General features: G+C 36.2%; 1 protein-coding gene across 1 annotated transcript in view; it reads right to left on the bottom strand.

The window, feature by feature from the left end:
- The window catches only part of LOC114650506 (stromelysin-1-like), a 58,624-nt gene that overhangs the window by 19,525 nt on the left and 13,902 nt on the right, over positions 1–25,197 (bottom strand). The window contains exons 3-9 of the mRNA XM_028800170.2: positions 17,543–17,691; positions 16,624–16,749; positions 16,106–16,267; positions 4,915–5,237; positions 3,181–3,431; positions 345–493; positions 133–258 (exon numbers count right to left, since the gene is read on the bottom strand). Coding sequence (XP_028656003.2) covers positions 133–258; positions 345–493; positions 3,181–3,431; positions 4,915–5,237; positions 16,106–16,267; positions 16,624–16,749; positions 17,543–17,691 — 1,286 coding nt within the window. The remainder of the gene's footprint in view (positions 1–132; positions 259–344; positions 494–3,180; positions 3,432–4,914; positions 5,238–16,105; positions 16,268–16,623; positions 16,750–17,542; positions 17,692–25,197) is intronic.

Genomic DNA, 25,197 nt, shown 5'->3' with positions numbered 1-25,197 from the left:
AGTACGCTGTTTTGAATATCAACTTTAATTTTTAACTATTTCTGTTCTCCAAGCACCTTTTTACATTCCAAAATGCAATCAAATTTTTTAAATACGTGAATCAGTTTATGTTATACATTGCATGACTCCTACCTCGAGGACTCAAAGTCCATGTTTCATCTTCATCGAAATGAGTATCACCACCTTCACTAGGTCCAGGTGAATTGGCATGTGCCAACGTTCCATAAGGCCCATCAAAAGGAAAGAAATCTCCATGAGCTGCCCAAAACAATTAAAAAAATTACTAATTAAAAATACTAAAAAACTTTCAGGTTCCTAATATGTTTTTGTTTTTTAATACACACCTCCCGCCTTAAAAAGGATCATGATGTCTGCAATGCCACTGTAGATCTGAATGAAGTTTAGTGGAATAACATCGCTATATAATTTGAATGCTTGAGCGATGGCAGTATCCACGTCTCTTTTATTCAAATCTGTGGTATACTGTGTGATTCTGTTAAGAGAAATGGTAAAGAAAAATGGCTTACATTAAACTGGAATGGCTGATTAAGAGGGAAATACAGTATAACCCTTTAGAAGAAGAAACCTATTTTTAACAATTTTAAACTGTATTACAATACTCTGTATTCAGTACTTCAGTCCTTACAGAATGCTAGGATAAATTATGGATTTGCTTAAATTTGCTGACTTGAAACCCCAGCATATAATTTCAGTGCAGTAGAGAAAGGTTTGAATAGGATTTCAAGTGTCAATATTTTACATCTTATGTTGTTCTGTGGAAAGATATGAAATTAATTGGATCATTTACAGTAGCTGTATTTCTTTTAAAGAAATTTAATGTCCTCATTTCGTCATCTGTTTGCGTGGAATTTGTATGTTCTTCCCGTGTCTGCATGGGTTTTTTCCTGGTTATTCTAGTTTTCCCCCTACTTCCCAAAAATATGCAGGTTGGGTTGGCTAATAATTCTATATTAGCCCCACAGGAATACTGTAACTGTACTATGCAATGAATTGCTACCTGTCTGGAGTTGGTTTCTGCTTTGTGTCCAATGTTGTAGGATACGCTCTGGCTCCCTGTATCCTTGGAAGAAACAGGTCTGATATGTAAGAATGTATAGATGGACAAATATCGAAGAGAAAATTAATAGAACAGGCACTTAGGCAAAAGATATACCAAATGAGCTATTTGCTAAAAGCAAAACGTTTACATTCTTTTCTTCAAGATCTGTAATAATTTTTTAAAAGTTTTAATTATCCTTATGACACATGTGTTAAAAACACACTGTTGTGTTTCAAGATAGATTTCTATAAGCAAATGAAAAAGTGTATGTAGCTCAATTGTCCACTCTCACTATTTGAAATCATGTCAGTAGTAAAAGTCGCTATTACATATAAATTGCAACAAATGACACATTGAACACTTTCTCTTGATGAAAAACATGAAAAGTGTTAAAATTAGAATACAATTTGAAATATTTTCTTTCCAAACGTTGTGAGACACATATGATTTAAGCCTACTATACTGATACCACAATGTCCTTTACACCTTTCAAGCCAGACGGGCTACTGTTTACTATTCAATGTGGAATTACTGTTGTTAACTCTGCAAAAATGTATTAAACATATTTGTATGTTGTTTGTATTGGTTTGTATTATGTTTGACATTGAAAGTGGTTGCACACAAGCCACACATATTCACTTTGCTTATGTAATGCCATCCTCTTCTGTCCACCATAGTTAATCAGCTGCTTCTCACTTTCGAAATATTGTAGATTTATACAGTAATCATTTTTCACAGCACAGCATTTTCTACCTATCAACTCAAACACATTGCAACCAAGCAAAGCATCATAAAAAGCATGTGTGTCTGCTCAATCTAAAAAGAAAACAGAGGAAGCAGCATTGCAGCTCAGTTGGGTTGGGTCTACTGATGGGGCTGACAGAGTTTCATTCTGCAAACACCTGCCCAAAGAACAGGGCCTAAGAAATACGTGGTATATTCACTGGGTTTGATGCTAATTTAGTGTTTCCAGCATTGTTTCAATTTCTGAAAATCAGTGCCACATTGCGTATATAAACAGCAACTGCTGAACTCAATTTGGAAATTTATGTGGACAAAAAAATGACTCACTGATCTGATTTACCAAGAATGATATCACCATTAATAAAATTCAAGTCATCACAACCTATCAAAATGTGATCTGAATGGAAAATGTTTGCTATAAAACCCAAAAGTAGACAAATCATAGAAAACAAAAGAGTTTTATTATATTTTTGTTTATTTTTGTTACTGAAAGATCTTAAAACATACTCTATAGTTTTTTAAATCATTTAACATTTTACTTCAGACTTCGTGATTGTATTAATTTTACCTTTCTGTGTTGAGAGTCTAATGCACAAAAAAGAATGGTGATATATGGTCCAGATCATTGGTCCTATCAGCATCCAAAATATCTGACCCACAATGGAAGGAAAAAAGTTTTGATTTGACGTGAACTCTTTCTGTTATAGTTCTTGGAAGTTCCTGTGATATTTCATGGAATTAGATGGGAATTCTTTTATTTGCTCTTTAGTCTTATTAAGTCGTGTTATATTAGGAAAATAAAATATATGCACATTTAAGGAATTGTGACATTCCTTCTGATAATCTAAAATAGTCAGCAATGATGAGCAAAACGTTTTGTTTTTTCCAAAAAGATACACACTTGTTTCTTTAGCTAAATTACCATATTGAAAGTTAAAGCTGCTTGGCATGCAAAGGCTAAGTTGTTGTAAAATTGAGCATCTTATGCTTATTTATATTCTATTTTGGTAGTTATGGTCAATATCTACAGTTAGATTTGTGTTTGCAGGCTGGTTGCAGCTGGTTGGAGGGGATGGGGAAGAGGGGTACCAATATCTTATCAGGCCAAGGGGCCTGCAACTTGGGCTCTGTCCCTTCTCCCAGTGGGGTTCTCAAAGGTGTTAATTTTAGGTATATAAGTGGGTGTCTTATAATGGATTACCACTCCATTCAGTGTGCTTTGCCCCTAGTGTGCCTGAATGAGCATCTGAATCCCACCAACCCTGTAAAATATACGAAAATTAGAAAATGGATAGGTGGGTGCTTTTTATACTTTTGATACTGTTAAATGTGAATAAGTAACAACAAATATTTATTATACAACCTTTGGCCTGTACCTGTAGGTGATGTCAGTCTTTCCCCATTTGGGCTGCCCATAAAAGTGCCCGTATCTACTAATATCAGGGACACCACATCTGGGTTTCTTCATCACATCTAGTGTCGTTTTGTCTAACTTTCCTGTGACCTTAAGCCCAAAAAACTCTTGCATTTTTTCCAGTTTGTTCCTCAAAGACGTTTTCACCAACTTTCGAAAATTAGAAGTGGGCATCTCCGCTGAAGAATCACCAAAGTAACGCGTAAGAAAACCCTGGGCAAGAAAACAAAAGAGTGAAAAACATTTTACCAAGACATGGCTAATGTCCTTGTAGAGAGAGTTAGTTGTAGCCAGTCAGTTTATTGTAAATTTACAGACTATGCTTTTGTTCATTCAATTTCCGTAGTACGAGGAGGCTGGTGCCTATCTGAACATAATCAAGTGAAAGGTAGAAACCAATTTTAAAGGGGGCAAGTATATCACAGGGCCCATTCATGTATAAACCTACACTGGGCCAATGTAGAGGTATCCATTAACCTAACATTCATTAACCTTACATGAAGTTTGAGAAAATGTATTCGGACTTGGGGACAACATGCAAATTCTAAATAGACAGTGAACATAGTTATTGCATTTAAATTAATAAAAAAAATCTATTAATCCTTTAAATATGAGACAAAAAAGAGTAATAAAGAACATTGTAATACATAATCATGTCAGCATCAAGAAAAGGATATGACTATAGACTTACTGATATAAGAAAGTAAAAATGCTTGCACCATTACATTTTTAATTTCTAATCACTTTTCTTTAATATGCAATTGTTTTATGTTTCATGCTTGTAATTATTTTTATTAACTTGATTTAATTTTTATTTGTCATTATATTTTAATTTATTGTAATACTTGACCACGTTGCAAATGAGGGTTTCCCTCAGTGAATTTTATGAGTTTAAATAAAGGTCTGCCTATCTGTCTTAATTTCGCTGGTAAAAAAAAATCCTTACAAATATGAAAATATATTAAAAAATGATATATTAAAAATATGTTATAAAATATTTCAAGGATAAATATATTACAATATATTAATGAAAATACATAAATTACTGCCATTTTTGCATATTGCAATATATTCTCTGAAATATAAAATATTTATATCTTAATATACTTTAAAATGCTAGTAATGACATACTGTAAAATATATTTGAGAAAAGTATTACAATATGTTTTAAATCCTAGTTATAATATACTGTGTGATATACTTTTAAATTTACATTTCAAGGTACCTATCACTTTTCTATATTGCAGTATATTTTAACAATTCACATTAAAATTACAATGAAAATATAATCCAACAGCTATTGTTTCTTATATTCACATGTATTCAAGACCAAATCACACCATGAAACAGCACAATTTATAAACTCATTATAAGCCTAATACAGATGTAAAAAGATAAGGCAAGAATAATCTATGGGCACACAGAATATTACATGTCTTAAACACAATGCATTAGGGAATATGTTTGTTACTAAGGAAAAATATGTTTCTTCATATTTCAGATTTAATTTTAAAATATATATTTTATATATGTCACATTATATTCAAAGATATGTCCACATATTTTCTGTGTACTTTGCAGTGTAACTTTTATAAGGACCATTTTTCATATATTGAAAAAATCCATTAGACTTACTGAATTTTACTGTTTTATGAATAGTATAAATGAAAATGTATGTAAGCTGTCTTTACAGTACCTTTGCTTGGTTGAACGTTTCATTGCTTAGTTGGCTGTCTCCACCAGGCCAAATGGTGCCTTCTTCTTCTGAAAGGTGACTTGCATACACAGGGGCAGAAAAAACTGTGGCTGAATTGGTTAAAACAAGGAAGATGAAAGCTCTGACAGCATCCATCTCTACGTGTTTTTGCTGTGGCAAACTGAAGTAAGCTCTTTTGGTGTAGATTTTATATAAAGCGTTACAGGTAGGCGTACCCTGCGTGATGAAATCACTAAAGAATTGAAAGAAATATTTAACAGACAAAAAAAGCAGATGTATGCAGGCTTTGAGATGTAGAGATGGCCATTATTTACTGTAATGCGTGCTAAAGGATGCACATTCTTTGATGTGTGCCCACTTGCCCAGCCATTGAAGTCTATAGAAAGCATCTGCATTCCTATTTCCCACCACCCCCCAAGGCTAAGAGCAGTCACTAAGGATATTCATCTCTTAGTTTTTGAAATCCTCTCAGTTGTTGTGTTATGCCTCACAAAAGCATCCCAGCAGGAAAGGAGTTTCAATGACAGTAAGTTGTCCCTCAGGGTTTATTATTTAATTGGATATGTTCCATCATCTCTATAATTTTTGTGATATTTACGCAACACCAAAGCCAAGTAAGCTATTTTCCAGTTGTTATGTCACACACATCAAATACAGTAATTGCTCGAGAAATTTTAAACCTGCAAGTAGGACAAAGCAACATTGAGAGTGTAAAAGTAAACACTCAGGATTAACTTCTTCAAAATTTAGTAGTTAGCACTACGGTCTTACAGTGTTTAGTATAACAGAATAAAAAGCACGTCTAATTGGACAGATTTATTGATTAAGTGTGGCCCAGATCTAAGCCAGTCTTTTTAAAATGGCAAAACAAGAAGAATTGTCATTGTCATTAGCTAAGGTTGTTACATAAAGATTCATTAACCTTTTCAGGACAATACCAAAGTTATAGCTGAAACAAAATAAAATTCAAACCCACAATCTTTACCTATATGTATTTTGTTGATTTTTAGTCTTTTGAGAGTTTTTTCGGGTTTTCCTCTATCATGTAAAGTTCAGAAGCTGGGAGATACATACTGTGATCATTAATACCATATATTAATATATATATATATATATAAATAAAATCCAATGCCTGTCTGTCTGTTTGCTTTTCACGAGAGAACTACTTAATGGATTTAGATTGGGCTTTTTCTATAATTTGCTTGAACATTCCAGTTGATTTTTGCGACTTCTCTCGGATTTAGATCGAGTTTTTTCTATAATTTGCTTGAACATTCCGGTTGATTTTTGCGACTTCTCTCATCCCGCTAAATATCATAGTTTGGTTGCGCTACCAATTAATTTGTGTGAATCTGAGAGAGCGGTTGCAGGCCGAGGGGAGGGGGGTGTTGCCCCTCCTCACTCACGTGCCAGCCTCTGTTCAAGTCAGTCTACCTTTCGCCACATATTGTGTTTCAGTGTACCTTGCCTCCGCTTAGCTAGCGATACCTGTTTGTTCTTCAGACATTATCATCTAGAGATTGTTAAGGAGTAACGTTTGACATTTTTGAGAGAGTGATCAGATCTACGTGTGTTTTAGGGGATAGCTGCTGATTGCTAGAGATATCACGGCCATGAGCTTTTCTCCCCACGCAGGGGATGCTCTCCTGTCACAGGTGAACATGATCAGATATAGTGCCAACGTTTGATGCTGGAGTGTACCTACCTTCTGCTTGACCAGAATTACATTTTTTTTATTGATTTTTAAAGTTTGTCCAGTTTCACTACTACGTGGGTGGAGCCATGGGGGACAGCTAGTTAAATGATAAAAATAAAAATAAATAGAAATAAAAGTAAACTAATAACTTTTAGTTATTTTTTTTGCAAAACCAGATGCAATAACATAACTAACCATCCATGCCTGAGTTTCCTTAAACTGGGTTTACATCCTGGCCTCTTTAAAGTTTGTGCTGTGTGCATGTACTTTCAGTATCTATGTGTTTTTTTTTTCTCCTGGTGCTCATGTTGTCCAATCACATCTGAAAGATGCATAGATTAATGACTGGAGGCTCTTTATATTGGCTAGTGAGTGGGAGAATGTGCCCAGCAATGAACTGACATCCTAGCCGTGTCCTGAACATGCCCTGTGCCCAATGCTGCTGACATCTCTAACAGAAAGTCTGTAATGGACAAACATAATTCAAAAGATGAATACATTTTCAGATCCTGTTTATCCACGTCAATAGTCTAGGCAAGTATATTAAGAATAATTGTAAAAAAAAAAGCTGTGCATCCATTTTCATAACCTCCTTATTCAGTTAAGGGTCACACAGGAGGAGGTTCTCTGCTGGCAGCCTTAAGTGTAAGGTGGGAAAAAAAATCACTTTTCACATTTTATCACTTCATTGCAAGCACATTCACCCACTCACGTCTGGCCAATTTGTAAGCACCAATTCTCCTAACTTTTACATCTGTTGAATGTGGGGTGAAAGTTAAAGCATTTGAAGAGAAAATTAGAAAGGCATGTGGAGAAGGTGGAAATACCTTATAGGCCAGTGCTGGCTGGGATTGTCTCCAGCAGACCCCTGTGTTAGGATATAGTGAGTTGGAAAATGACTGACTAACTGTTATGTAATAAGACTTCTTTTGGCAATAAAAACAATTATAAAGCATCAGTATACCAGTTATTCATTTCTGTGCAGTGTGGCATATTAAGAGGTTGTCATACACTAGTAAAATCTTCTTTGTCAATATGAGAGCTTCATTTGGACTTATTAAACATTAATTAAAGATTGACAAGCCATATACTGAAGTATGCAATATTGAAAGAAATTTTATGTCCTACTTGAGCCACCAAAGTGATTTTACTACATCACTCTAGGCAGAAATTAATAAAAACTTTATTAATACTTTTTAAATTTGATTAATGCGAAAGGAAGCCTCTGTTAGTGTCATGTTTCATAGCAGTATGTGATGAATGCAAGCAGCATAGGTAGTAGCTAATCTAAAATGTTTTGAGTAAAATGGGAATACTGTTTATTGTATTTGGTTGGGTTTTTTTTGTAAATGTGGTAGTCATTAATCCTTATGTACTGGATGACTCGCTTGAGCCTATCTATGCACATCACAGTAATCCATGCCTTTTATGTTAATGCACATGAGAACTGTTATCACTTTTTAAATCACAGATAACAAACCTCCTAAATTTCCCAACAGTTTCCCCAGGGACCTACTGGCCCACTCCTATGGGATTGATGAACACTGATAGAGTGATGACAAAAAACTAAAAAGTGGTGACTTCCTCTGCCAAAGAGCTTTCTTTATCTAATCTCCTGGCCAAAATTCATCCTGTCTTTACTCCATCTGAAATGAGGTGAAAAACATTCAGAACATATAAAGCACAGAGTGGAAAGTGGATAGAAGAAGGCTGTATTTATTAATAAAAAAGTGGGTTAATTCCCATTGAGTACATTTTGATTATTCCAACTTCAAATAATGAAGTACATGCCTAAGTCATTGAGAAAATGTGTTTATGGACTGATTTCAGTTTATACAACACAATTACACTGCCCGGGGTTTGTTTCCTACCTTGTGCCCTGTGTTGGCTGGGATTGGCTTGAGCAGACCCCCGTGACCCTATAGTTAGGATATAGTGGGTTGGATAATGGATGGATGGATGATGTTTATACTGCATCGCCTGGAAAAAACCCTGCTTAACATGCACTGTAGTGTGACTGCAGTTTGTACTTGAATGTTATTGAAGATTTGTGTGACTAATTTGTATGATAAAATTAACGAATAATTATGTGACTTGGACGCACAAGTGAGACCATTCACAAGATACCATTTCTTTCTTTAAATTTATTAGAAACACCAAGAATTATTATGGAAAATCAGTTTTTATCTCTTACAGTACATAAGATGAAGTGGAGAGCCTGAATTACACTGATCACAGAATAACATGGGTCTGTCCAGCGTAAATTGATCAGGGTAATAATAAAAGAATAAAAATAAAGGTGTGTGTGTCAGTGGCAAAGCCAAAAATGGAAAGGCAAACAGTTGTCTAGTTCTGCCTCTCACAGACTGAGTTTTACAGTATATACTATATACTTGGGGAGCATCTGAACAGCCCAACTATCACAAGAACACTGACCACAAGACAGAGGCTAAAGCAATCGCTAACCACCATTTTTTTCGTCCCAGCAGAACAGAGGATGAATCCCGGGATGGGCCGTAATGTCACTTGCGGAGGAAACTGCCCCTTCTGCTCTGGGAGCTATTTAAACAATGGTGCCCTTTCAGACCACACTCATCTAGACAGCAGAACTCTTCAATGGGGATGCCTAACCTAAGACCTTACATGTTGTTATTTTGAGTTTCACCATTAAATGGGGCACCCGGCTCATCCATAACCCATTATGGTGTTCTCTTTGTTTTGTTTAAAGACTTACAGTATCGTAGGATTTTAAATTATTAGATGTGCTTCACATTGGGATTAATAAAGTATCTATCTATCTATCTATCTATCTATCTATCTATCTATCTATCTATCTATCTATCTATCTATCTATCTATCTATCTATCTATCTATCTATCTATCTATCTATCTATCTATCTATCTATCTATCTATCTATCTATCTAAGTAATCATTGTACACCTCAGTGTTAATGTTTGTAGTGCACCTTTTGGAATATATTTTGTAATGCTTGCAGTAATAAAATGCATTGTATTTTTCATTTTAACAGATGGTGCATCACAAACTTTTGTAGTAATGCATTTTATTACTTCAAATGTTTGTGATGCATCATCTTTTGGAATGAAATAGACATAGCATCTGGACAGACACATCCTTTTATTAAGGTGGATTAGTCTGCATGCAGCAATGATCAGGGAAGAGTACATGCGTTAAAGTCTACTTGTCAGTGAATTTAACTATGAAATGCTTTTTGCAGGGCTGCTTTAGGATATTTTAAATCGAGCTGCCTTGTAACTGAAATAGCACTAAAATGAGGCTATAAAAATATTCTGTCTGCTTCTGTGTAGGGAGGCTACATGTAAAATGAAGAAAATCTCTTATTTTGGAGCAACACAAGATAAACTGTATTTTTTATAAGAGAGATTCTGTAATGTCAATGACAACATCATTGATGTGTAAAATTTTTGTCACATCACTTGATTTTTCCAATGATTTTCAATTGCACACGTCATGTACGTAAATTTAGTGAATCAAACTGGTTGCAGTACACTCCTGTGACTATCAGTTCAACCAGTCTGTGACTCACCCTGATCTTAAGTTGTATGGGTGGGCTTTGTGCTGCGAGAACTGATAACCAGTAATGCTCACCTGGAAGGACAATGGATATAATGCAGCTATGAGGAATATATATGAGGGTGTTTTGGACCTTGCAATCAGAAAAGTGGCTTGTCTGTCTGATGTCTCATGTTTTACATAATAGAAAAGAGTGGAAACAGAAAAAAGGAGCCACAATTATGGCTGAATATGCCTTACCTGGAAGGAGTTCATACAGCACCAGCTCTGTCAGACAGCATGTTATTGGCTGTCAGAAAAAAGTAGCGAGCTCATGATAGTTTTAGAAATGTGAAACTGTGCCTGGAAGTCACAACAGAGTTGTGTAGCTTGTCATCCCCTGCAGTTTTCAATTGTATAATCTGACAGTCTCTGGCAACAAGATCAGCAACCGCAGTCATCAAGTTTGACATCCTTCCCAACTGGAAGTCAAGTAATGTGATGCTGGCTTAAGTTTTAAAAGGTCTCAATGTCTTGAATGTGCCAGAGATTAGATATTTGTTATTTCAACAAGAATGAGAGGCTGAGATTAAATATTAAAGATGAAATTGACAATAAAGAACTTATTACAGATTATAGGAGTCCCATTCCATCATGCAAACAACAAGCTGTAGGACTTTCTGTCCAACAGAAAAGCTGCAGTCTGGTCACGCCAAACCTTATCCTTTCCTAGTGTTCAAAAGTTTTAGTTTTATCAGTTGATGATTTTTTTTTTCTTTCAAATATGTCAAACCAAGTCTGTAACTAAAACGTTGCATAAATATAGGGCGGAGTGGTGGCTCTGAGGCTAAGGATCTGTGCTGGTATCCAGAAGGTTGCCGATTCGAATCCCTGTCACTGCCAAAAGAGATCCTACTCTGCTGGGCTCATGAGCAAGACCTTTAACCTGTAATTGCTCCAGGGGTGCTGTACAATGGCTGATCCTGCACTCTGACCCCAAGGGGTATGTGAAAACTAACAAATTCCTAATACAAGAAATTGTATAAGGTGAAATAAAAGAACAAAAAAAAAAAATAGGAAAAGACAGAAAGATGAGAGAAATGTTAGAAAAATATATTTATTTTTCTTTTCAATGATGTTCATATGGGCAGCACGATGGTGCAGTGGGTAGCGCTGCTGCCTCACAATTACGAGACCCAGGTTCCCTCCCTGTGTGGAGTTTGCATGTTCTCCCTGTGTCTGTGTGGGGTTCCTCCAGGTACTCCAGTTTCCTCCCACAGTCAAAGACATGCAGGTTAGGTGCATTGGCGATTGTAAATTGCCCCTAGTGCGTGCCTGGTGTGTGGGTGTGTGTATATGTGTGCCCTGCAGTGGGCTGGCACCCTGCCCAGGGTTTGTTTCCTACCTTGTGCCCTGTGTTGGCTGGGATTGGCTTGAGCAGACCCCCGTGACCCTATAGTTAGGATATAGTGGGTTGGATAATGGATGGATGGATGATGTTTATACTGCATCGCCTGGAAAAAACCCTGCTTAACATGCACTGTAGTGTGACTGCAGTTTGTACTTGAATGTTATTGAAGATTTGTGTGACTAATTTGTATGATAAAATTAACGAATAATTATGTGACTTGGACGCACAAGTGAGACCATTCACAAGATACCATTTCTTTCTTTAAATTTATTAGAAACACCAAGAATTATTATGGAAAATCAGTTTTTATCTCTTACAGTACATAAGATGAAGTGGAGAGCCTGAATTGGAGATACAAGGAAATCAGCAGCTCATGAGGAAAACTTTTTCATGACTCCACTACTCAATTTCCTAAACATCCACACTGTTACACATACAAATTGAGAGAGGCTTCAAAGCTATACAGAAAAGAAGATGGGAAAAAAAACAGACAAACAAATCTTGTACCACATACTTCTGCAAAAAAGATTACATGTAGTGTTTTCATGTAGGCTATGACTAAGCCTGTGTGTCTTAATATAAGTGAGTGTGGCCTACTATGTAATGTATTGACATCCTGTCCAGGATTGATTACAATGCTAAGAGAATGGGCATCAGTTCCTTTTAAACTTATAATAGAGGGAAAAAAACAGGTTCAGAAAATGATTAAATGAACAGGTGGAAAATCAAGTATACTAACATTCCTTTTCTGCACATAGGTGGAGCAGTAGATAGCACTGCTGCCTCTGGGTTTTGTATGGAATTTGTGTATTCTCTCTGGGTGTGCATGTTAGTTTACTTGACATACACTGGTTTTTCATCTCAAAGATATGTGTTAGGTTGATTGGGGAGTCTACATGTAAATTGCATCTTTATTAAAAATGTAAAACTATAATTTAGTAGAGTACTTTACAACATTAGAACATTATGCTGTAGTATCAAAGCACTACCATCTTTACATGTTTATTTGGGGAGTGAAAAGTACAGCCTCACGCCAGAGTAGAGAGCTGAGACTGAGCTAGTCTGTCATCTCACACATGGAAGCATACCTTTCCTAACAAAAACATACAATATACTCTGTCACACACGTGTGCATGGGAGACAGCTAAAGGTCCTGAATAATGATAGTTCCATGCCAGACCAGGGGGTGGCGAGGTACACTGACTTTCTTTCTTGATCCTCTGCAGACCATTCACAGGAAATCCCACACGGTTCCAGCGCCCATGAAGACGTCAATTCCAGTTCTGGCACTCACGAAGATGTCACCTCCGGTTCTGGTGCCCACGATGACGTCACTCCCAGTTCCTGCGCCACATGATGACGTCACTTTAGTCCCGATGATGTCACTTTTGTCCTCGGCCTTTAAAACCACCATCTTTACATTCCTAAATCAGTTCTGTTTTGGACTCTGATCTGTGAGCAATGCAACAAATTTACCCATTTGCAGCCAGAGCATAATATACGGGTGGCTGCCCCAAACCTTTGGTGTCTCCGTTTCATTTTTGTGACAACTCATAAAATATGTGAAAATGTTGTACCTTTGAATATAATTTAACATTTATGTACTTCTAATATATAGCATGTTTTTTTAGAATTATATCTGAAATATAATAAAAAAATATATTGTAACAATTATATTTCCAAATATATTCTGTTTAAGACATGCAATATACTATGTGTCCAGACCCAAGGCAGAGCATTCATGCCTTATCTTCTCTCCCGGAAAATACTAAACCCAGTTTTCCCAATGATTGCAATTTCTTTTGAATTCCCTGTAACTCACTGAAAGTAATGCAAGTCAATAGTTCTGCCAGCATACATTAACTTCAATTTAAAACCTCATTACTCATTTGTACTAGGTTAATAATATGTTCAAAATATGCGTTGTTTCACAGTGTGATTTGATCTCATGTGTCTCAATATAAGAAACTGCTATAAGATATCTATTGTATGATATTTTCATGTGAGGTTAACATAATTTAAAAATATACTGGAATGCATAAAAATGATAGGTATTTTCAAATGTAATCCCTAAAATAATACACATTGTACAATGTAACTAGCATTTACTTTTGCTTTGAATTGGTTAGGTTACTGTAATGCACTCCTAACTGGCCTACCTAATAACAACACAAATCAGTTGTAGTCAGACCAGAATACAACAACAAGAATCGTAGCCAGAATATCTGAGCACATCACACCAATGTTAGCATCATTACATTGGCTACCAGTGTCTTTTAGAATTGACTTTAAAATTTTACTAATTGTATATAAAGCTTTAAATAATCTTGCTCCTTTCTATATTTTGGAGCTTCTGTCCCCCTACATTCCAAGTCCAACTTAGATCTTCTAACAAATGTATGTTTACAATTTCAAGAGAAAAGCATAAAATAAATGATGAGGTGGCCTTCTGCTGTTATGCACCAAAAATCTGGAATACTTGACCAACAGAGATATGCCAATCTAACACTGTAGATCGTTTAAAAAAAAACTTTAAACCCATTTTTTTAATTTGTTTCTTTCATAAGTACATTTTAGTTCTGTCCTTAATAGACTAGATATGTATAGAATTATCATACACTTCAATAAATTTGCAGTCTTTACTTTTCTGTGTTTTCGTTTCCTGTTTTTCACCACCACCACCTGATCAAAGTCCTGTGCAGCCACCTGTGATGTTTGAATATTTGCATAAAAACAGATACCCCAACCTGCCTCACATCACTATATCTCATGACTGGATTTGGAGAGGTAACTTCCGTGTCACTTTGATCTAGAATCAAAGTTTAGGTCTAGGAATAGAAAGGCAGCAACTTAGGCTATGCTTAGCCTTAGACTGCTGCTCAGTTCTGATTTTTCACTCATGTATGACACAGATCTGATATTTTTGGAGAAGTATGAACTGTAAACACCAACATGGAATGAAAGCTTTTCAGACTGGACTACGGTCACTTTTGTATGTAGTACTAAAGCCAGTATAGACATACGTGACTTGAATTTGACCTGTTTGAACACTTGAACTGGAATTGTCTGCAAATTCACACAATTTTACATCACTGTTAATGTACCCTTTATTATGTCTCTGTGTCAAGATGGTTTACACTACAGTACCTATGCAGACCCTCAATGGAAAAAACTGAGGTACACAACTTACTAAGAATTTGATGGGAGTGTCACCAGCCAAGACATTATCACAGATAATCAAATGTCCCCACTCAACATTATGAATTTGTCAGACAACTTCTTTGCATTCAAACCACCCATTTAAACTGCATTTCCATTCCTTTCCATGACAAGCTGACGAACTCATAGACTTCCTGCACTGTAAACCATGTAACGTAGCACATCAGCCAGCATGTTGTTGGTATTTACAGTTGTCTATTAGGTCACATTAGCCTGATTTATTTGTCTTTATTAATTCTGTGCATGAGAAGCACATTCAGGATGGATATCTGTACACATTCATATCCAATCTGGGTTGTAAGCAAAACTGAGTTTGAACAATCAAACATAAAACTCAGAACTGAGTTGTTTATAGCTGTCATGTGAATGTAAGAAGGCACAATAAACAGTAATACCCCACTTTTTATTTATAATGGTTGAAAAGAAAAATTAAGACATAAGTGACACCACAATAAATTGTTGAGTTTGTGAAATCTATTCGTTTGAAAAATCTGAAAATCTGAGTTTACTTCATGAAAATGTTTATTAGCATTGTTAACCAAATATGCATACTATTACATGATATTTACAAATGAATTTATTCAATACAAAGCAATAAAAGGGTAAAATAAAAGCTTAAAATGAAACATATCATTTTAATATGCTCCAGTTGGGACTTGCTCCCTCTTTTTCAGCACTTCATTTTCTTCTCCCTGAAATTAAATAAAGGCAAAACATATTAGCAAGACAATGTTTCTGGAACAAATATAAGGAAAGGAAACATACTTAATGAATGTTCCAATTCACAAAGATACTGGATGTTGACATTTATTAAAGATATTTTATGAGCATTTACTTTTTTTTATGCTGAACACGTTTTTAAGAATATATAATGACTATTCAGAAAGATTAATATTCATTTGTAAAGAAAGTTCAGAGATGAACTCCCCAAATCAATCTCAACATCTACCCAATGGTAATTGGACAATTTTTACTTTGAGAATAATTGCACTGTGTTTCTTTGTCAAAAGTAAAAAATGAGCCCTAAGGGAAACCAAATCATTTCTACCTCAAATAAAATACTCATTACATTGCTGTCTCCCTCACTGTAAATCTCCCATTTACAGTTGTAGTAATTAATCTTCTTTTATAATACAAATAAATATATATTATTTGGTGCCTAGCATGAACATCTTTTCAAAAAAGTGTGAACGTCTTTGCAAAGAAATGTTTGCATACAAATTGTTAAGCATTTACAGTTAATCAGCTATCATTAAATGTACGTGTTGACATGGAGGGTGGAAACTAAAAATACGTGATTTCATTGACTTACCATATAAAGCCTGAATCCTTCGAATGTCATCTTTTGAAAGCTGAAATCCATTTGGGTTTTTATAAGTGTATGATGGAAACATTAAGGCATTACGGTCTGAAGAATGATCAAGACCTAGAGAATGGCCAATTTCATGTGCAGCCACAAGGAACAAGTTTATACCTGCAAAAATATTGTGAAATCAGGCATGTGTGTTAGAGTTCTCAAAATCTATTTGTTTAGTTTATTGATATAATGGTAAAAAGTTTTAGTTAGGTACACATATTTATTATGTTTATAATGGCATTTATGTAAAGTTTTCCATTCGAGCTTCATTCTGCTATATTTACAACTCGATGTCTTAGTAGTGCTCATTCTGCTGTTCTGAAACAAACAGAATAAAATATTTGGTATTTAGTTCCTTCTTTTGAGTGATTAAAGTATAAACCTTACACTGACTACAAAGGTTACAGTGCCATTTTCTTTTTTTTACATCTTTTATTACCCACTTTCATGTCGTACACATGTTAATGACCCACCTTGACTATTAGCACTCCAGGTTTCATCTTCATCAAAGTGTGCATCACCTCCAATTCCTGGTCCAGGAAAAAAAGCATGGGCCAGAATTCTTCCGGGTCCATCAAATGGATTACGGTCTCCGTGATCTAACAACCAAAACAATAGTAATCTGTTAATTGTGGACATTTTGTAATTACAAAATAATGTAATTGAATCTTAATTAGTGTAATTTAATCTTTGACGCTGGCAATAAAACGTAGAGGGTTGGGAGTTAAACTTGTAGCCTTGAAGGTACAGTTCAGCTGCTAGTCTTGATTCACATGGTGACCCCCAGCAAGTCACTTAAGTAAACCACTCTGTAAATATAAGTAGACATATCTGAAAACACTGCATATGCAAAGTGCCAGTATAAAACATTGAAATGCTGATCACAAAAGGTAGAATAGATTTTTATTATTATTGAAACAACATGTCATTTTCTCCAGTGCATGCAAACCCAATTCTCCTCAAGAGTAATTCTAGGAACATATAATAAAGCCAATCGGACTGTTCTGAGATTCAAAGTAATCTTACATTTTCTAACTCTTTCCATTACTTTATTCTGGAGAGTTGGACATTATCACAGCAACAAGGGTTCCAGGCAGGAACTAATTCTGAACGGAAAATAATGTTGTATTCACACAACATGCCAGTTTAGAATTGTCAGTTAGTCTAAAACACATTTTTCGAAGCTAGTAGAGTAACTCGGGAAATTCTGTACTGACATGGAGTGATGGGCAGATTTTACACAGAAAGTAGTTGGGACTGAAATTACCAATGTATCACCACTCAAAAACAACGTTCCTTAACAGCACTTCTAAATCATTTGACCATCTTGAAATGTTTGTTTTCACTCTTAGTGAGTAACAATAAATAAATAAATAAATAAAGAGTACTTACATCTTGAACGAAACATAATCATAATGTCAGCAGTCTCACTGAAAACTTTAGTGAACCTTAATGGAGTGACGTGGCTCCACACCAGGAAGGCATTATGGATTGCGTGGTCTACACTTCCTCTATTCAAATCAGGGGTGTAGTTCACAATCCTGTAATCAGTAACAAGAGTAAATACAGTAAAGCGTGAAGGTAACTCTACTCTTATGAAGGTTGTTTTTTTTCTTTGAGTTGACATTATTGTGTTTGCTCTATCAATGTTTGTTTCAAATGTGTTTTGGCACCCAAAGGCTAATAGGAACACCATGCTCTAGATGGAATGAGTCTGCTGTTTGATTTACCTGTATGTTAAGCTGTATTTGTTCCATTTGGACATTTGACCTGCAGCTCTAAAATTGTGAACATCAGTCATACCACATCTTGGTTTCTTCATGACTTCCATGGTGTCTGAATCCAATTTGCCGGTCACTTTAAGACCAAAGAAAGCTTGCATTTCTTTAAGTTTTGAATGTATGGAATGCTTGCTTCTGGTAGTAGTTGTCAGGTTGTAGAAGTTCTGAAGGTATTCCTAATTCAGAGACAATGGTGTGCACATACATCATTGCCCAATATTATTATTAATATTATGAATTATAACTTCTTATTCTTGCTTAGAACTTTTCTAAGCTTTTTTTTATTAAAAGAGATTAAACTTTTATCTGTGGTATTCTTTATTTTCATTAGATAGATAGATAGATAGATAGATAGATAGATAGATAGATAGATAGATAGATAGATAGATAGATAGATAGATAGATAGATAGATAGATAGATAGATAGATAGATACTTTATTAATCCCAAGGGGAAATTCACACACTCCAGCAGCAGCATGCTGATAAATAAAATATTAAATTAAAGAATGATAACAATGTAGGTATACAGACAGACAATAACTTTGAATAATGTTAACGTTTACCCCCCCTTCCCCCGGGTGGAATTGAATATCTCGCATAGTTTGGGGGAGGAACGATCTTCTCAGTCTGTCAGTGGAGCAGGACAGTGACAGCAGTCTGTCGCTGAAGCTGCTCCTCTGTCTGGAGATGCAATACATTAAAATATGTATTTATTATAATTTAGTTGAGAAAATGGTCCTGTGGTGGGTTGGCACCCTGCCCAGGATTGTTTCCTGCCTTGTGCCCTGTGTTGGCTGGGATTGGCTCCAGCAGACCCCCGTGACCCTGTGTTCGGATTCAGCGGGTTGGAAAGTGGATGGATGGATGGATAGTTGAGAAAATGAGAAAACAAAGAAAAGAAAATTCATATTTTAGAATAATGAAGTTTCCTAATTTCCTAATGTTCTCACACTTCATAATTAAAATGTCAGTCAGTCAGTCATTGTCCAACCCGCTATATCCTAACACAGTGTCACGGGGGTCTACTGGAGCCAATTCCAGCCAACACAGGGCGCAAGGCAGGAACAAATCCCGGGCAGTGCGCCAGGACACACACACACACACCAGGGACAATTTTGGATTGCCAATGCACCCAATCTGCATGTCTTTCGACTGTGGGAGCACCCGGAGGAAACCCACGCAGACATGGGGAGAACATGCAAACTCGGGAAGTGAACCCAGGTCTCCTTACTGCGAGGCAGTAGCGCTATCACTGTGCCACCTTAATTAAAATGCAAAATATTCATTTATAGGGATGCCCCATCTACTACAAAATGATATTTTCAATATACTATTAATAGAGATAGTGGTCTGAATTAAAGATTAACATACATTGTTTATTGAAATCTATTATACAATTACCAAATTCAATTATTTTATTTACTTCCTTTGTAAATACCTGAACGAGCAACATTTGCTGAATCTAGCAGATAAGATGTTTCCACATACCCTTGCTATGTCCAAGTCTGTATGGCTTTCCTCATTTGGCACAGCTTCTGGAATAGGAATGGCCCTGGCTGGCAAGGTGAAGGCCATCATTAAGACAGCAGCAAGCAGGAGAGTTTTCATGGCCCTGAATGAAGTAACTGCCATCTTAGCTCCAGTCTGATATCTTTTTGGAGACCCTTTTATATATTGTGCAGTATGTCTGTTCACTGTGATTAGTCAACCTGTTTGCCTGACTCAGATCTTTGGGGAAAGTTTCTTCTTGTTTGAGCAATTCTTTGCAGCTGATGACATCACTTTATCAAAATTAGTAAACCATGAGGTTGGAAGTGACTAAAGTCAAATATTTTCAAATACATCACTGAAAATTTTCAATACAAGTAAAAAAAATAATTAACTACGCTAGAAGTTAGATTTAATTATAGTGCATGATTTCATAAAAGGTATATAATGTACAAATTCACATGTGTTAATGTCTTAGGTAAAATGTACTGCTATTATGTCACAATAATCATTAATATATGCAGTTTCCCCATTAGCAAACTATTAATATGCACTTAATATCTGAATACCAAAAGTATTAGACTGTAAAATAAACATTCAATGTCAAGGCCTAAATTCTATCAGTAACTTGTATTCTGAAATTCTGAAATGCAGATTGAAACACAATAATCAAAGCAGTCAGTGTAAACTATTCCAAATAAATATTTTGTGTTTGATTAACTGCTAAGAAGTATATAAATAAAAACAGCCTTTAGAAAAAGTATTAGGTTTCCTCAATAAAGTGCCTCTTACTGAGCATACCATCATAATATGTACGCAAAGCATAGAAGAACATAGTCCAAACAAACAAAAAAACAAAGTACTAAGGAATACCCCACCCAAAAATGATTTTTTATATATTACTATCCCAAGCAGTTTCTAGTGATGGTGAAAAAAATTTGTAATCACATATTTTTCTAGGAGAATGGACATAACAAAGAATTTGATAGAAAGAGACATAATGGTGAACAATGCTGGATAAGAGCAAACAATATCAAAAATGTTCATGAAAAAGTGTCCCTCAAACAGGAAGCCCTTTTACACTTTTGAGTTGAAGACTTACCTCTCCTCCTCATTCATTGGTCAAGAGTCCTATCTTTAAAACAAAAGTATGATCCTGTGTTTGTGGATATTGTGATTGGTGTCCCTTATTAAATTTTTTACACTTTCCTGTGGAGGTTTTGGGACTTCTAGGTGGCTATTCTGAGGTTTTTGAGATCAAATATTTTGACTAAGGCATTTATTTCATCCTGTATTGGTTCCTAACTAAGTTGTAATTTTTTAATGTCTTATTGTGCAATTTTAAATATTGACTGGCAGCTCAATTATGTAACTTTCATGTCATCCATTACTGAGGCAATCTCCCACAAGTGCCTGGGTTCATGCTTGTGTGATGTCATCGGGGCAACCCTTTAAGAAGGTCATTTATACACTGTATGGGTATCCATACATGCTCTTCTCTTTATTCTTGTTCTCTGTTTTATGACTTACTTTCTGGTTTACAATTCAGATTCTTGCTTCACTTTTCTGGCTTGGTGAAATATCGGTTGGTACTCTGTTTTGTTCAGAATTCATCTTCCAGTCCCAAAATGAAAATCATTCTGTTTTGGCAAAACAGTTTGTGGTAAAGTGAGGTCTGCGTCTGATTGCCATTTTAAATAAATAATCACCACAGTCGCAACTTTAAGGAGGGGGTGTGGTAGCATGGTAGAAGTGGAGCAATGTGGGCGGTCCCGCACTTTAGCACATGTGTGCAGAATTGCCCGTGGTACACCTGTACCACGTCTCCATTTTAAAAAAGGAGAAGGGTGAGTGTTAGGAGAGTAAAAGAGAAGTGAGAATGGAGGTTAAAGGAAGAAGGCTGCAGGAGGAGTAAAGAGCCGGTGTGGGAGTGAGTGAGCGAGCAAGCGAAAGGCAGCAGGCTTGTGAGAGAGAAAGCAGGCAGCTGGGAGGAGAGCCCCAGGGGAACAGTGTATGGTTGACACTCGGGGCAATCAGAAGTGGTTGCTTCTGTTGAACAGTTCTGTGGAGCAGGAGTGATCTGGAAGGTGAACAACATGCCACATAAGGCTGGGGAGGCAGCAGGAGTCAAGGAGGCTTGGGGGGTAGAGCCCCAGTGTGAGTGCCCAGGCCGTTGGGGTCCTGAGCCTCGGTCTGGCGAGGGAGCCTGTTTGTAGTCATGGGACGGAAGGCAACTGGACCTGTGGAAGGTCAGCTGCACCTGCCAATAGGGCGACTCCTCTGCTTTAAGATCCGTGAGGGATAAGCAGAGGAGCTGTCAAAGGAAAAAGGGAAAGGCAAAGAGTTATTTTAAAAAAAGGACTGTTCCTGCCAGTATTTTAACCTAATTTTTATTGGAATTATTTATTGGATTTTTAATCTCTGCATTCACCCGTTTTAATGGATTATTTATTTGGCAGTTGAAGCACTGCACTATTTGGACATTGTTTTGATTATTTTTTTAATAAGGGCATTGTACACTTTTGCACCTTCCCCTTGCTTCATGTGGTGCCCTTATTTGTACAGCTCATCCTGCACATAACTATCGACAGTGTCGGGTTCAAGATGCTCCCAAATACAACAGAGGGAGCAATGAGCCGATCCACACCGAGACACAGTGGACTACTTTAATTTTCTGGAGTTACTTATTTAACAATATTTTAGCAAAACATTCATGTATTTTGCATGTGGTAAACATGCGACTAGATGACTTGATGTGTGGATTATGCAAAACAAATAATGTGAGGGACCTGATTGTACAGGACATAGTCTGGCAGTTTGATAAGGGTGCAATGAAGCCAGCAAACTGAAGGATTCAGAAATTATTGCATTTGGTCACAGTCAGAATGCTGGCTGCAGAATTTTGAACCTACTGAAACCCATTAATTGTAGCAGGAAGACCCATGAAAAGATTATTGCAGTAAACATTAGAACATTAGAACAATCTAGATGAGAACAGGCCATTCAGCTTAACAAAGCTCACCAGTCCTATCCACTTATTTCTTCCAAAAAAAAACATCAAGTCGAGTTTTGAAACACCCTAAAGTCTTACTGTCTACCACACTACTTGGTAGCTTATTCCAAATGTCTATTGTTCCTTGTGCAAAGAAAAACTTCCTAATGTTTGTGCGAAATTTACTCTTAACAAGTTTCCAACTGTGTCCCCGTGTTCTTGATGAACTCATTTTAAAATAACAGTCTCGATCCACTGCACTAATTCCCTTCATAATTTTTAACACTTCAATCATGTCTCCTCTTAATCGTCTTTTGCTTAAACTGTATAGGCTCAGCTCTTTTAATCTTTCCTCATAATTCAACCTCTGTAGCCCTGGAATCAGCCTAATTGCTCTTCTCTGGACCTTTTCTAGCACTGCTATTTCCTTTTTGTAGCCTGGAGACCTTAAAGCTTGAGCATAACTTCCTTGGACTTGTACTCCACACATCGTGCTATATAACCTAACATTCTGTTTGCCTTCTTAATGGCTTTTGAACACTGTCGGGAACTTGATAGCTTAAAGTCCACTATGACTCCTAAATCCTTCTCATAAGGTGTACTCTCGATTTTCTGACCGCCCATTGTGTATTCAAACCTAACATTTTTACTTCCTATGTGTAATACTTTACATTTACTGACATTAAATTTCATCTGCCACAAATCTGCCCAAGCCTGTATGCTATCCAAATCCTTCTGTAATGCTATAATGGATTCCAAATTATCTGTCACTCCACCTATCTTGGTATCATCTGCAAACTTAACCAGCTTGTTGTTTATATTCCTATCTAAATCATTTATATATATTAAAAATAGCAGCAGCCCTAGTACTGACCCCTGTAAAACGCCACTCTTAACAGCCAAATCTGATGAGGTTCCTCACACCATCATCCTCTGCTTCCTGTGTCTGAGCCAATTCTGCACTCATCTAAAAACATCACCCTGAACTCCCACTTCTTTTTTTTTTTGTTTTCCGAAAGTCCAGATAAATAATATCATATGTTCCACTTTGATCATATCCTTTTTTTGCCACCTCATAGAATTACAGCATGTTAGTAAAACACGACCTCCCTCTTCTGAACCCATGCTGACTGTTCAGAATAACTCCTGTCCTTGCCAGGTGTTGCTCAATCTTATCCTTAATAATTACTTCCATTAATTTTCCTGTGATGCATGTTAAGCTTACTGGCCTATAGTTGCTTGGATCTGCCCCGTCACCCTTTTTATATAATGGGATGATATTTGCCATTTTCCAGTCCTTCAGAATCTCTCCAGTGCACAGTGACTTTCTAAAAATATGTGTCAAGGGTTTATATATGTACTCGCTAGCCTCCTTAAGAACTCAAAGGTAAATATTATCTGGTCCTGGTGATTTGTTTGATTTCAGCTTATTTAATCTGAGCAGCACTTCTCCCTCTACAATTTCCAAATCCCTCAGTACCTCCTTAGTAGTCCCTGTTACCTCTGGGAGGTTATCCACTTGCTCACTTGTAAACACCTCAGAAAAATGTAAGTTTAGGGCATCCACTATTTCATTGTCTGTATCTTTTAATTCCCCTTTACTATTTCTAATGCACTTTCCCTCCTCCTTGACTATTCTTATACTACTAAACCCATTAAGTGTTATTTTACACTTTCTCAGAAGGAAAAATAAGACCATTCTCTGGCAATACTTTATGAATTACAGAAAGATGACAATGTTAATGGGATCTTGAGAATGAGTATGATGAGGCTGATGACTGAAAACAATGGGTTAATTTTACAAGTCGAGATTTATTGAAACTGATTCTGTCTGCATTAATTGTTTGTTTTCAGTTGTATGATGTCCCTGGGGAAGGCAGTGACCTTTTTCTGTGGCCGATGTTAATCTGTTTGTGATTTTTAAATATTGCTGACTATCATTAATATAGTTGTGAAATCTATATACTAGGGAATCAATTGGGCTGCTCCTCCAGTTTAGAGATTAAAGCATAATGGCACCAACAACTGAATAAGAATAAGACTGAAGGAACAAGACAACATCAGTACAATTGGACCTAAAAAGATTGCCAGGTAAAGAAGGAACTAAATGATCAGAAAACGGGTCAAATTTTAAAAAAAATATTTAAATAATTGAAGACATCAGGGAAACAATAGATAATATAATAAAAGATGAAGGGTCAGGAAGTTGGAACAGGTGAGGTAGTGGAAAGAGTACAGTATTTTTGTTCTTGAATGGAGCAGAAAAAGTCAAGTGGAAACTATATCTGTTTGCCTGAGTGAAACATTCATTTAATAGTAATAAATAATACAGTTGGACTGGCCTGCCTCTGATTCATCACCTGAAACAGGTACATTGCTTTGTCACAATAGAAAAAAGAAATGTATTTAGCTGATTTTAGTGACACAGGCAATTTTTTTGGTTTAGCGGTGTATGGTAACAGCTGGGTATGTCTTTATTTTGGGGGGAGGTGTTTCAGCACTTTTCAATTGCAGTTCATCAAGAAAATGCCATATAAGGTATCTTATTTAATGTTTACATGTTTGAAGTATCTCCTTTCACAATGAAAAGGCACACTGTCAATGTGATTGTGAAATCCTAGTCAGTGTGGGATTACTGATTCAGATTCTGTTCCTTTTGATGCCTTGGTAGACTCATTCTTCTCCATGTTACTGAAAAAAAAATGGTTAAGATCAAGCTAGACCTCATCGGACAATGAGAAAATAATTTGCTTGTGAGCATTAAAAGTTGATAGACACAACATGA

Source organism: Erpetoichthys calabaricus, chromosome 4 (genome assembly GCF_900747795.2).
Source record: "Erpetoichthys calabaricus chromosome 4, fErpCal1.3, whole genome shotgun sequence".
NCBI lineage: Eukaryota > Metazoa > Chordata > Cladistia > Polypteriformes > Polypteridae > Erpetoichthys > Erpetoichthys calabaricus.
Note: the sequence above shows the minus strand (reverse complement) of the source record. Positions and strands in the feature narration are given on the sequence as shown.